The sequence below is a fragment of the Ochotona princeps genome, chromosome 6 (assembly GCF_030435755.1).
Source record: "Ochotona princeps isolate mOchPri1 chromosome 6, mOchPri1.hap1, whole genome shotgun sequence".
Taxonomy (NCBI): domain Eukaryota; kingdom Metazoa; phylum Chordata; class Mammalia; order Lagomorpha; family Ochotonidae; genus Ochotona; species Ochotona princeps.
In genome coordinates, this window is record NC_080837.1 from 17,482,953 (window position 1) to 17,495,507 (window position 12,555).

The 12,555-nt window shown below is 55.8% G+C and overlaps 2 protein-coding genes across 5 annotated transcripts; one reads left to right on the forward strand and one right to left on the reverse strand.

Annotated features, from left to right (window-relative positions):
• The first annotated feature begins 5,089 nt into the window (after window positions 1–5,089).
• On the forward strand, window positions 5,090–9,642 carry PPIB (peptidylprolyl isomerase B). Its single transcript, XM_004577995.2, has 5 exons — window positions 5,090–5,395; window positions 5,957–6,070; window positions 6,730–6,823; window positions 8,868–9,052; window positions 9,333–9,642. Exons 1-5 carry the CDS (start codon window positions 5,261–5,263, stop codon window positions 9,453–9,455), a joined length of 651 nt encoding a protein of 216 aa, XP_004578052.1. The 5' UTR covers window positions 5,090–5,260; the 3' UTR covers window positions 9,456–9,642.
• SNX22 (sorting nexin 22) lies at window positions 9,633–12,390 on the reverse strand. Of its 4 annotated transcripts, none has more exons than XM_004578346.2 (7): window positions 12,262–12,390; window positions 11,888–11,971; window positions 11,408–11,512; window positions 10,934–11,028; window positions 10,640–10,672; window positions 10,296–10,363; window positions 9,633–10,078 (listed from the first exon to the last, which is right to left on the reverse strand). In XM_004578346.2, the coding sequence occupies exons 1-7, from the start codon at window positions 12,334–12,336 to the stop codon at window positions 9,963–9,965; spliced, it is 576 nt and encodes a 191-aa protein (XP_004578403.2). In that variant the 5' UTR covers window positions 12,337–12,390; the 3' UTR covers window positions 9,633–9,962. The 4 variants fall into 4 exon arrangements, with proteins under 4 accessions (XP_004578403.2, XP_058521674.1, XP_058521676.1 ...); XM_058665691.1 differs by having other exon boundaries at window positions 9,633–10,081; XM_058665693.1 differs by lacking the exon at window positions 10,640–10,672.
• Window positions 12,391–12,555: the final 165 nt, after the last annotated feature.

Below are 12,555 nucleotides of genomic sequence, written 5' to 3' on the forward strand. Positions count from 1 at the left end.
CTTTCTATTCCAGAAATAGAGAACAATGGTAGTGTTTTCTCTGTGGTTGCTGAAGATCATAGCCTTAACTTGTCTTATGCAAAGGGTATAGTTGGTTGCCCCATCCCACTGGGCTAGGACATCCAGCGCTCCTTGGCAGGCTAGGAAGCATCTCCTCACAGCATCTTGATCTTGATCTTGTGATAACATCTTGCCCAAGCCTGTTTGCCTTCTACAGCCCAGCCACTGTTTTTAACATTTCTGTATCTAAACCAGTTTTCCTTCCTGTTGAGTTGGCCCTGACAACTTTGACCCCAGTTTCAGAACCATGTTGTGGGTAGAGTTTCTTAGATCGGGAGCCTTCAGCTCCCTTGTATCCAACATTGCCTTTGCTGGCCACTGCCACCATTCCCACCCTTGGCACCAAGTGACATGAGTTCCAGAAGCCCTCAGGGAGCCAGATAATTAGGCGCCCCATCTGGATTAACCATGTGCCTGTCAGGCGCTTCCTCCGTGGTTCTTGCTTCTGCAGTCCCAGTCAGTGGTCAGTGGCTCCAGTCTTCCTCAGAATGGGTTGGTAGGAATCAAACTGGGTTGGATTTGGATTTGGGCCTGGTTTGAACTTTTTGAAGGGGTTGATAGTTTTGTTTCTGAGTAAGAGGAGAGGTAACCATAACCCTTCTGTGGGATTATAGACTTTGGACAATGGTTTAGCCACAAATCTTGGAGGTCTTTGGTGCAGTGAGCAGTCTTTAAAGATAGGTGTTTCCTAACTCCTTTTACAGGTGACTAAGTGCAAAAGAATAGGTTTTTCATTGTAGTTGAAATAGTAACTAGATTCCCTGCATATAGGTAATAGTAGTTTACATACTTTCTTAAAAAGCAACCAGGAAAACCCACTCCAGTATTTGTAAATCAGCCTATAAAGGAAGAGGTGAATATGTACTCCATGTATTTCTAGCTTGATTATCAACAAGGTTTATTATAAAGAAAGCTTAGTGTGTGGACAGAATTTCTTGGATTGCTTTTCTTTTATTCCTCACAATCACTTTTCTGGTGCCATTACCCACCACCTGGCAGGGCAGTGCAGTGCAGGCGCTGCAATCACACCAGAAGAGAGCTGTCCCGACGAGCCCCCAAAGCTCTCTTTCAGGGTGGGTGAGACATCTTCCATGTTCCTCTCCATGAGCTCCGGACTAAATCCCAAGTCAGCCTGTGCGCCAAACGGTTTTTTAAAGGTGTGTTCATCGGTTAGGAGTGTCTCAGGAATGATGAGCCATTTCTGGGTGGGAATAAATTCACAGATGGAGGTGTGTGACTGTGTGTGTGTGTGTATGTGTGTGTGTGCTCATCTGTGTGTGCATTCCACTTCCATTAAGACTTAACAGCCCAGGCTGCTGGGAACCGGATGTTCCTGAGTATTCTGAGGTGAACAGGTGACAAATGAACTTCTTGACTTAATATCTCATCACGCTGGCTCTGGGAGTGAGCCCATTTATCAAGAAGAGAAGAATAACAGCAGAAAAGAGAGATGAAACCAAAAATATGAAACCCCACCCAGCCACCCATGGAAAATAATGTCGATTCAGTAATTCTCATTGGGTATATTACATGCTCTAATTTATTATATTATTATTTGTTTCTTTAATCTTTGCCCATTGTATTCTTAAAAATGTTGGGATGTTGATTGCAATTTTTAAAAACTAGATAATGTACAAATCAGCTGTGGAAATCAGTTTTAATTGATGTATGGATGTGTCTTATTCTTGTTAAATGCCTTTTTTTACCTTTATTATTATTTTTTTAGGTATGTAATGTTTCATAAATCCTGGCACTGGTCGCAAAGCTCAGCTGTGAAAATGAAACTTGTAGTATTTTTAAATATGAATGTCAATTTCAAGTGTATTTGAAATGGTTCCTCCAGGAGAGAGATTTGGACAACCATTAGGAGAAACTCCTCTGCCAAGAGGAAGTAGCCTTGTAAGAAGATTGTGGAAAGTGGGTCCTGATATGTTATCTCAGTGTAGCCCATTTCCCAGGGCACCATGGAAAGCACAAAATGTGATCTTTAAGTATACCTCTTCTCCAATTTGGGGAGGAAAAGACTCAGTTTGCACCCTTTTTGTAAGTAAAATAAAATGTCTTTCTTGGCTTTTACTCAGTGGTTGGTTATTTGTTATTCATCTCTTATGGCTCATTAGTAACAAAATCTGGCAAGGAGCAAGCATTTCCCACAGCTCAGCTTCTGATCCAGCTTCCTGCACATGTGCCTCCTGGGAGATAGTTCAAGTGCTTGGCTCCTGCCAGAGACAGAGCCTGTCCAGGTCACCCCAGCTGCTGTAGGCACTTGGGCAGTGAGCCAGTGGGTAGAAGATGTTTCTCCAATTCTGTACCTCCCAAGGAAACTACAACTTCTTAAATGTTGGAATATTTGAAAAGTTTAAAAAAACTCATAGGGCTGTCTAGCTTTGATAGGATTCAAGGCGCCCTTGAACAAAAATAATGCCTAATGCTTTGGCATTCTTGATTCATGCATTTGGATTGAGCATCGCCTTGTGAGTGGTTTGCAAATCATTATTCTGAGGCAGGTGTTGTGGTGCACTCTCCATCAGACTGAATGTTCAAATCCCAGCTTCAGTATTTCTGACGCAACGTTTTTTTTTAACGATTTATTTATTTCTATTACAAAGTCAGACATACAGAGAGGAGGAAAGACAGAGAAGAAGATCTTCCATCCAATGATTCACTCCCCAAGTGAGCGCAACGGCCAATGGTGTGCCCATCTGAAGCCAGGAGCCAGGAACTTCTTCCAGGTCTCCCATGCAAGTGCAGGGTCTCAAGGCTTTGGGCCGTCCCGACTGCTTTCCCAGGCCACAAGCAGGGACCAGAACCGGCACCCATATGGGATCCCGGCATATTCAAGGTGAACACTTGAGCCGCTAGGCCACCAAGCCGGGCCGGGCCCCGACCCAATTTCTTAATGAGTGGGTTCTCACCACTCATGGTGGAGATCTGGGTGGCATTCCTAGGTCTTGGCTCTAGCCCCTACTATTTGCAGACATTTATGAAATGAAGCACCAAAGATAAATGCTCTTTGTCCTCCCTGTGTAATTCTGCATTTCAAGTAAATCCTCACAAAAATTCTAAGATGTCTGCATTCTATGTCATTAGTCAACACCCAGCTCCAACTCTTAACTCCTATCCCACAGTTTCCTACTAACAGACCCTGGGCATTGGCCCTGTGGCTCCAGTGTTTGGGTCCCCATCACCTACTGGGGACACTCCAGTCCAGGCTGTCCCTGGAGCCAGGCGACTGTGAGCCTTTGGAGACCAAGGCAGCAGGTAAGGGAATACTGTCACCTGCTCATGAGTTTTCTCTCTTCCCTGCCTCTCTCCCTCTTCAGTTTATTTCTACTTATTGACTTTTAGGTAACTGGTAGGCAAGTAGGAGCAAAAACGTTTAAGATCATGAGAGAAAAATTCCACATGGAAAAGTTCCATCAACTGTCGTTTTGAAAAACGGGGCAGGCTACTTGGAAGCCATTTCATTTTTTTTTTAAGATTTATTTTTTATTGGAAAGACAGATTTGCAGAGAAAAGAGAGAGAAAGGTCTTTGTCCACTGTTTCACTACCCAAGTAGCCGTAAACAGACCAGAGCTGGGCTGATCAGGAGCCTGGAGCTTCCTCCAGGTTTCCCACGTGTGTCCAGAGCTCCCAAGGCTTTGGGTCGTCCTCCACTGCTTTCCCCGGGCCACAAGCAGGGATCTACATAGGAAGTGGGGCCCCCAGGACACGAACCAGTCCCCATATGGGATCCCAGTGTGTGGAAGGTTAAGGATTTAGCCACTGAGCCATGGAGCTGAGCCCCTGAAGCCATTTTAGTATTAGTGCCTCCTGTGCAGGAGGCTACACGGAGAACAGTTTGATCAAGTTTTCTCTGTTGTGACCAGTGATCCAAGAGGCATGACAGCATAATAGGCTGGGAAGGTGGATTTGGAGGATTGTGTTTGTACATGTAATGACTTTACCTTAGAAGACTCTCTCTGCCTGGTTGAGGTGGCCTGGATTAGAGATGCAAGCCAAGAGAGGGAAGTTGCAACCATCGTTTGTGTTTGCTGTGAATCAACTGTGTGGAAGCTCTGCAACGTGAACTGTAGTGACATGCATCTAAGGAAGGAGAAGTGGGGAGCAGACAGCAGTGCTGGGGAGGAGGGCGCGTCCTTTAGAGGCCAAATTGCATAGGGAGGAAATGGGAATGCAGGCTGTGGCCACCTGGGATGGCTAGAGTTAATGTCACAAGTCCAAATTTTACGATGTAAATGCATCGCCCTCGTTCTCAATAATGTAACCTCTCTGTCAAACTGTAACAATGTTACGTGTACGAAAACCTGAAGTGGTCTCCGCAGGGGGCAGCCAACACCCTCTGCAGCCTAAAAGAGAGAGAGAGACACGGAGTTTTCCCACCTCAGTGTTAGGGGAGCTCCTAACCAACCGTAGCACTTACCGACCAACCCGTAGCACTTAGTTCCACCCACAACAGTACTGAGAGTGCTTGCAAAACAAACAAAAAACGCCTTGTATTTGGAAAAGTGAGTTAAGGAAAAGAAGCTATGGATCATAAATTATTACCTCTCAGCAGTAAAATACAAGAGGCTTCCAGAAGAGAAAGAGAGGTGAGGTTTGCAGCAAGTTTGCAAGTAGAAGGCTCTGGGTGGGATTACCATGGGGAAGCTTAGACGTGCCCTTCTAGCAGGCATCACCAGTAACCCCACTCCGATGGTGACCACGTTTTGACTGGCCCGACATAGCGGTCGGCGTCCTCTGTCCCCGTGCAGCCGGCGCGCAGCCTTCCACCTCGCCCGTCCGAAAGCAGCCCAGAGCGGCTGCCCAGGAGACTAGGCTGGCCGGGCTTCGGAGTCTGCTCCTGGGTTCCCCGGTCCCCCGGCGCTGACCGCAGGGATTCCGCCTTCCGCTGACCGCCTTCCTGTGGGTGGGAAGGGGCGCCCAGACACCCAATGAAGCAGCCATAACGTGGCAACCACCCACGAGTCCGCGTCTCCGCCCGGCCGGCCTGCGCGTCGGGCCCCGCCCCCTCGGGGGCCCTACTACCCGGCGCCGAGCCGGAGGGGGGAAACGGCGCCCGCCTCCCGCCAGCAGCCCTGGAGGCGCGCCGGCACCCCCCGCCCCGCCCCGCGCGGTGGCGGCGCCGACGTCCACGCCGCCGCGGCCCCGCCTCTTTCCGGTGCTGGCTGCCCGGGCCGCGCTCGCTCCTGCCGGTGGATGCTGCGCCTGTCGGAGCGCAACATGAAGGTGCTCTTCGCTGCCGCCCTCGTCGCGGGCTCCGTCTTCTTCCTGCTGCTGCCAGGGCCCTCGGTGGCCGACGAGAAGAAGAAAGGCCCCAAAGTCACCGTCAAGGTCTGCGCTCCCCTCGCTCCCCGGCCGGGCCCGCCCTCTGCCGCCTTGGCCTTCCGCGGCTGGCCGTCGGCCAGGCATGTCCGAGGCGTGGACGGTCCCGGTGGGTGCGCCTCTCTGGCCCCCGGCTGGAGCCCCTCCCCAGGACCCCGGGGCGTCCTGTCCGTCTGTTCCGGCCGCTCCCCTGACCCACCCGCGGAGTGAGCCCGAGGCCGAGATGCCCAGCCGGGGCCGGCAGCCTCCAAAGCGATTTGCAGATACCTTGCGGTGCGGACAGCGTTTCCAAGTAGACAGTCCCGGGAATGTAGCTTAGACGTGGATGGTGGCTTGGCCCTGGTCCTGAATGGGCTTTTTGAAAGGGTCATTTCCCAATTCTGTGCCTGCTAAAATGGCAAACGCTGTTAGCCTTAGTCTTTTAAGGAGAGTTTTCCAGGGGGGAAAAAAAGCCCTCTCCCTTTCCCCACAGAACAGATTCGGATGGATTCCTGCTGCTCTAAAAATAGGGCTCCCCCCTCCCTCCGGACCCCCTCCCTTGGCAAAGAATAACTGTTCTTTTCCCACCAGGTATACTTCGACCTACGAATTGGAGACGAAGATGTAGGCCGGGTGGTCTTTGGCCTTTTTGGAAAGACCGTTCCAAAGACGGTGGATAATTTTGTGGCCTTAGCTACAGGAGAGGTGAGTGAGTAGGGCAGGGGATGTGGATGCAGTCAGCAGTTGGGCCGGCAGCAGAGGCACCCTCACCCCCAGGCATTACCTGGGAACCCCAGGGTTGTCAGGGCTTAAGTGTAAGGGGCCCAGAGCTTTCCAAAAGGGGGTCATCATCCACTAAGATAAGACCTGGCTTTAAGATAACAACAGTGTCTGTTAAACAGTTTGCATGCTAACTTCCCATCTGACCAGCAGGTGGGTTTTTTGTTCTTTTTTGTTGTTTGTGTTTTAATTACTTTTGGGTAGTAGAGAGCGGAATAGTCTACCTGCTGGTTCACTCTCCAAATGCCCACAACAGTTGGGGCTGGGCCAGGTAGAAGCCAGGGGCCCTGAACCCTATCCGGGTCTCCCACCTGGGTGGTAGAGGTGGTTTTCTTACATCCCTCCCTCTGTCCAGAAGACATGAGAAGGGACAGGTATTAAGTGAGCCAGTGTTGCAGACAACCTGGGAATCGTGTAGAGGTGGGGAGGGGGCATGTGGAAGCCCAGGCGTTTTGGGGACTGCTTCCCAGGTGGCACTCCAAGCTGGTAGGGTGCCCTGTGGCAGCGTCTCCTCGGCCATGTGCATGAGTTGTAGGCTGGGCCCTGCGTGACACACCACCTTACCCGCTCACCCTTTTCTCTAGAAAGGATTTGGCTATAAAAACAGCAAATTCCATCGTGTGATCAAGGACTTCATGATCCAGGGTGGAGACTTCACCAGGGGAGATGGCACAGGAGGTAACTCCCGGTCCTTGGGGCATCTGTCCCTGCAGCTTGCAAGGTGGCGGGGCAGGGTTATGTGGGGTAGATGTGGCCTTGTCCCCCTGCTCTGGGGGCAAGTCTGTCCCCTGCATGGAGAGCAGGGGCATCTTCCTGGCGGTGGGAACCCAGTACAAAGCGGCAGGAGCAGACAGACCTGCCGCGGCACACCTACAGCCAGCCTGGTGACCTCTCCCCCGGCCCCCGGGAGTGCAGTGCAGACGCCCAAGCTGGCCAGTCTTCATCAGGCACACAAAGCCTGCACTGGCACCTAGACCACACTGTGGCTGTTGAGGGGCTCCCTGCAGCAGCGGGTGATGGTGCCCACGGTGTGAGGGCATGCCGACCAACCGCCCACTTGCCCACACAACACCTGCAGGCTCACAGGTGACCAAAGGCCGGTTTGTAGAACTCGGGCTTTGTTACAGTGTCCTTCAGCATGCAGCTGGCAAGCACAAAGGGAACAAGCCCGAAAGCCAGGTACCCCGCAGGAGATTGCACCCATGGTTCAGGTCGCAGTGGATGGAGGGCCAAGGCACACATGACAGAAGGCTGGTGGTGTCTCGAGGGGAGTGGTGGGCGCTGAGCCATCAGCCGACACAGGGGAGTCCAGGCTTGGTGGCCAGGAAACAGCCTGGTGAGTGTTCAGGAAGACCTGACCAGGATCTTAGAGGAGCCGGGATGAAGGGGTGAGCCTTGTTCTCTCTAGGGCAGAAGCTTGGCCCAAGGTGTGGGGGAAGTGGAAGCCAGGACCCTAGGCTTGGTCCAGGGAGTCTCAGGGAATGGCCTGATCCCAGAGGGGCAGAAGTGGAGGTGGAGCCCCAGCAAGGTGACTTGGGCCTGAACCCCAGGGGATGGATTTAGAGAATAGCCAAAGAGGCAGTGGGGAGAGGCGGTTCTTCCATTTGTTGGTTCACTCCTTAGATACCTGTCAGAGCTGGGGCTGGACCAGGCCAAAGCCAGAAGCTGGGACTTGCACCCAGGCCTTCCACATGGATGGCAGGGACCCAAACACTGGGGCTACCTTCTGCTGCTTTCCCAGGCCACTAGCAGGGAGCTGGGCCAGACAGATTGGAAGCAGAACGGCCAGGACTAAAACCAGTGCTCTGACATAGGATGTGGGTGTTACAAGTGACAGGTTAACATTACTGTACCACAGCACCTGCCGCCAATAGGGGCGTTGCCAGCCAATAGTCACCGTGTGATGCTGGCAGTTTCATCTCTCCTGGGAAAAGGGTGAGAGGTGCACACCAGCTGAGAGACCCCCAGCCCCTCCAGCCAGGGTGCAGTCTGTCTGGGTTTTTAGCCTTCCACCTGCCGCTCACTCAGGAACAGCTCCCTGGTTCCATCCTGTGGGCCTGCAAGAGGAACCTGGGTGCCATGGGGGTACAAGTAAAGTGGCAAGGTGTTGGTGAAACAGTGAACATGGCTTTATTGCTGCATTTCTCGGTCCCTCTTGAACACTGGCGTGCAGTGTGAATCTTTGCATCCCGGGGGGAGCCAGAACCAGTGTTTCTGCAGCCAAGCAGCAGTCCACTGCCTGCTCCCTTTGCTCTTTGCCCTAGCCCTGCACAGACACCTCACACGCACTCCCAGCCAGTTGCCATTTGTGTTCCCTCTGTGATGAGAGGCCCTTGGGTCTCCAGATCCCTTGCCGACCCATCAGGCCCCACCTGCTGTGCCTGTTGTGCCCTTGGGAAGACCAGCAGGTCAGCTATAGCAGTCCTCTTTCTGGCGGGTTCCTTCCCTCACTGGCCTCCTGCACAGCTTCTGTTCTGGCTGCCCTCTGCTTGTAGCCGAGGGAAGTCGACGATACATACCTTACGTCCAGAGCCCATCCTCTGGGAAAGCTTCCATAGCCACATGCACGCTGTTTGTGCAGGCAACCTTGGGCCCCACTTGATCCGGCTCTGAGGCCAGAGGTGGGGGTGGGTGCTTTAGATCTGTGCTCAGTCCAGATTGACAGGCCTCTCCCCCAAGGCCTCACTCCAGCCCAGCCTCCCTGACCGCCTCCCCACTCCAGGAAAGAGCATCTATGGAGAGCGCTTCCCGGATGAGAACTTCAAGCTGAAGCACTATGGGCCTGGCTGGGTGAGCATGGCCAATGCTGGCAAAGACACCAACGGCTCCCAGTTCTTCATCACCACAGTCAAGACAGCCTGGCTGGACGGCAAGCACGTCGTGTTCGGCAAAGTTCTAGAGGGCATGGTGAGTGGCTGGAGCTGGAGGCCAACCTGGGTGGCCTGTTCCAGGACAGGACAGGACATGGGCCCTGGGGTGGGGGCTCCCCGCATTCATCCCGTTTGCAAAAGCGCCTGAGCCACAGACATCAGACCCAGCCTTCTATCTCCACACCTCCAAGGCGGCCCTAGAGCCTTCCACCTCCTGCCTTCCCCGGCACCCAGCCAGGAGGCCCCACTGAAGCTAGTAGCACCCGCCTCCCTAGGAGGTTACCCTGACACGCCCTGGCTTCCCGCATCCCCGGCAGGATGTGGTGCGGAAGGTGGAGAATACCAAGACAGACAGCCGGGACAAGCCCCTGAAGGATGTGATCATCGCTGACTGTGGCAAGATCGAGGTGGAGAAACCTTTCGCCATCGCCAAGGAGTAGGCCCAGGAGACCGCTTCCCTCTGAGCAACTTCTGTGGGGCCTGTTGCCCTTGAGGGGGTGGCTCCATGCTGCACGGCCCTGGTGCTGGCATCTGATGGAGCAGACCTGCTGCCCCCACATTCCTCAGGCCCACTTTTGTAACAAACTCCTACCAACACTGACCAATTAAAAAGGGGCTTTTTTTGTATCCCGTGTGTGGCCTGGGTTCTTGGGCCTGCAGTGCCTCCCCAGGTCTGCAGTGGGGGCCTGGCCCCTGCCGCGACCTTTTATTAAGCTGTTCCAGCAAAGGCTTCAAATCTACTGCCTGCTGTGCCTCAGCCTAGGTGCTGCTTGCCACCTATTTCTAGCCTGCCTTGTCGGAGCCCATCTCGCAATCGTCCACAGCCCCTGCTCCTTGCCCCTGAGCATGGAAGTTGGCCTGAGTGTCCTGGGCAAAGCCCTAGGCTCAGGCCAGAGGAGGATGAGCACTTTGGGCCCAGGCACACGACTGTGCCAGCAGGCAGCTGCTCAAGGCGTGGGCGGCAGAGCAGCAGCAGCAGCTTCAGGCAGGGTTGAGGCAGAGCTGATGCTGAAGCCGTAGAGTCCCTGGAGAACTCCACTCACCACGACGTCAGCCAGAGGTGCTGCTGGACAGGAGGGAGGGCGGCTGCAGGCTGAGAAGTCTCAGGCATGCAGCCCACACACGAATGTGGCATCCCAGGTCCCATCTGCTCACATGACTGGCTTGGGAAGAGCCAAGTTAGAGTGGAATGGAGATCAGGTGAACCAAGCAGGATTTAGAGGGGACAGCCAGGGCCAGCACACCCGCACTTGGGCCTTAAGGGTGGACCAGCTGCTCACCTGGGGAAGGAGCACAGACATAGGGGTCCCTCTGGAAGCTGACAACAGGCCGGTGGTGCAGCTGTGAGCTGGGAGGAAATAGGGTTTTGAGCCACAAGGGAGTGGGAAGGGCAGGGCCAAGTATCACGGAGGGTGGGGAGTAGGGGGTAGAGACCCTCAGGCATAAAAAGGAAAAGGTTAGGGGGCCCTGGGCTCAGGAGGCCCCAACAGGGTAAAACCCATCCCCAACAGGGTAAAACCCAGCCCGAGAGGTGGGCGGCACGGGCCAGAGGCAGTAGACGCGCCTCCCTGCATTGGCCACCAGGGGGAGCAGGAGCCAGGCGCAGCCCAGGGCTGGGACTTGCCTGCTGTCTCCAGGCAGGAACTCCCCCAGAGTGCTGAAAAGAAGAAAGACTCGGTAAGCAGGGCTCAAACCTCACCTTCCCCGGGATGCTACTTCTATTTGTTAACCAGCTAGGTTCCAGAGGTGGCTGGGGCTAGCCAAGGTTGGCCTAAAAAACAGCTGCTTCTAGGGTCGGTGCCCGAGGGTGGAGAACACAGGATCAGGCCGCTCCACCCCTCACCTGCTGGCTGCCCCAAGCCCCTGTGCCCCCACCCATCCCATGCTCCCCAACACACACAACACTGGCTCTCCGTACCCCCAGCTGCCAGCCTTGGGGTCCGTGGGGAAGTGCCGAAGCCTCAGGAACTCCAGTAAGTCCTTGGGCACCTCCTGGTTCAGATACAAGACGCCCTAAAGAGGACAACGCAACCAACTGCTGCCGTGCAGCGCCCAGAGTAGCTCGAGGTGGGAAGGGAGTCCCGACAGAAGGACGATTCCAAGACAGTGAGTGCCCTGGGTAGCCACAAGGGCTGTACCCCCCGAAAAGCCATGGGGCCTGTAAGCCTGCTGTACTGTTGGAAAGCACCCCAATCCACTTCCCATAACTAGGGAACACAAGACCTTACTGGGGAAGTGGGGGAGAGGGAGGGTGCGCGATGCCTGGGAGCAGGGACCACCTGCCTAGGGGTCACGCCACCAGTCCGTGCCGCCCGCGAAGGGGTATTCTGCTCCCGGGATCCCGCAGATCCCCACACCTCTGCTCAGATCATGAGCAAACCACCCCACCTACCTGGATGTAGGCTTCCAGGCCCTGCCGGCGCTGTTCCAGGCCTCGGGTCCTCCAGTTGGGCAGCCGTTTGGAGGGAAAGTCGGGCACTCTGTACAGTTTCTTGATCTGCCAGAGGTTACCGGGGTGCCATCCCACCGCACTTCCTATGGAGCCCCCTCCCCGGGCCAGAAGCCCTCCCCCACTCCTTCCTGCAAACCCCCAAGCTGGGCGAGCCAGGACGAGAGGCTCTCCAGACAACTGACTGAGGACTGGCGGGGCGCCCAGGGGCAAGGTCACTGCGAGCTGGGATCTGCACCCAGCACCCGCCCGTGCCCTGCCGCCAGGGAGACTGCCCACGGGTACGCGCTCTCCAAGGGTTGAAGCAGCAACGCTGTGAGGTGGCCAAGGCTGGACCCAGAGCCGCCCCCCATCTCCATCTCCGCCTCCCAGGGGCTACGGCGCGGGCTGGGCAGGGGGGTAGGGGTAGGGGTGCCGCCTCACCCGCTTGTGCAACGCGTGGAACTCGCTGTAGCGCCGAAGCACGATGTGCCTGCGCCCGCGCCACAGTACCTCCACTCGGAACACCTGCGGTGGGGTCGGGGAGCGCGCACATGAAGGCCTGCCGGGACTCCCAGGGGACTCTCCCGCCCTGCCCACACCTGGCCGCCCCGCCCCTAGACCACAGTCCGCCGGGCTGGCGAACCCAAGCAGCCATCCTCAACCCCGTCCCGCGCACGCCGCCGCAGCCCTCGGCAGGGAGCCGCGCGCTTCGACGGCACGACCGGGGAGCAAGCACCATTCCCAAGGCTGCTCTGGTAGGAGACCAGCGGCGGGTCCCCCGGGCCGCTCCCCACCCCCGGAGGCGCGCCGCTCACCATGTGGGCTTTTTCGGGGCTCTGCCGTGGCCCCTCGGCCTCGGGCCCCACCGACGGGATGTGAACCTGCAGCATCTCCGCGTCCGGACTAGGCAGCCGCGGGCAGCGCGCGGACCCCCGGCGCGGACGCCCCGCCCCTCGAGGCGCAGGCCCCGCCCCCGGGCGTGCCTTGCTGGGCGCCGGAGATTAGGCGGGTGCGTGGACACCGCCCCGGGTGGACCGCGCGTGGAGCGGCTCGCCGGGGTGAGGCGGCGCTCGCCAGACCCTCCCCGGGTGCCCACAGACTGCCAGGGA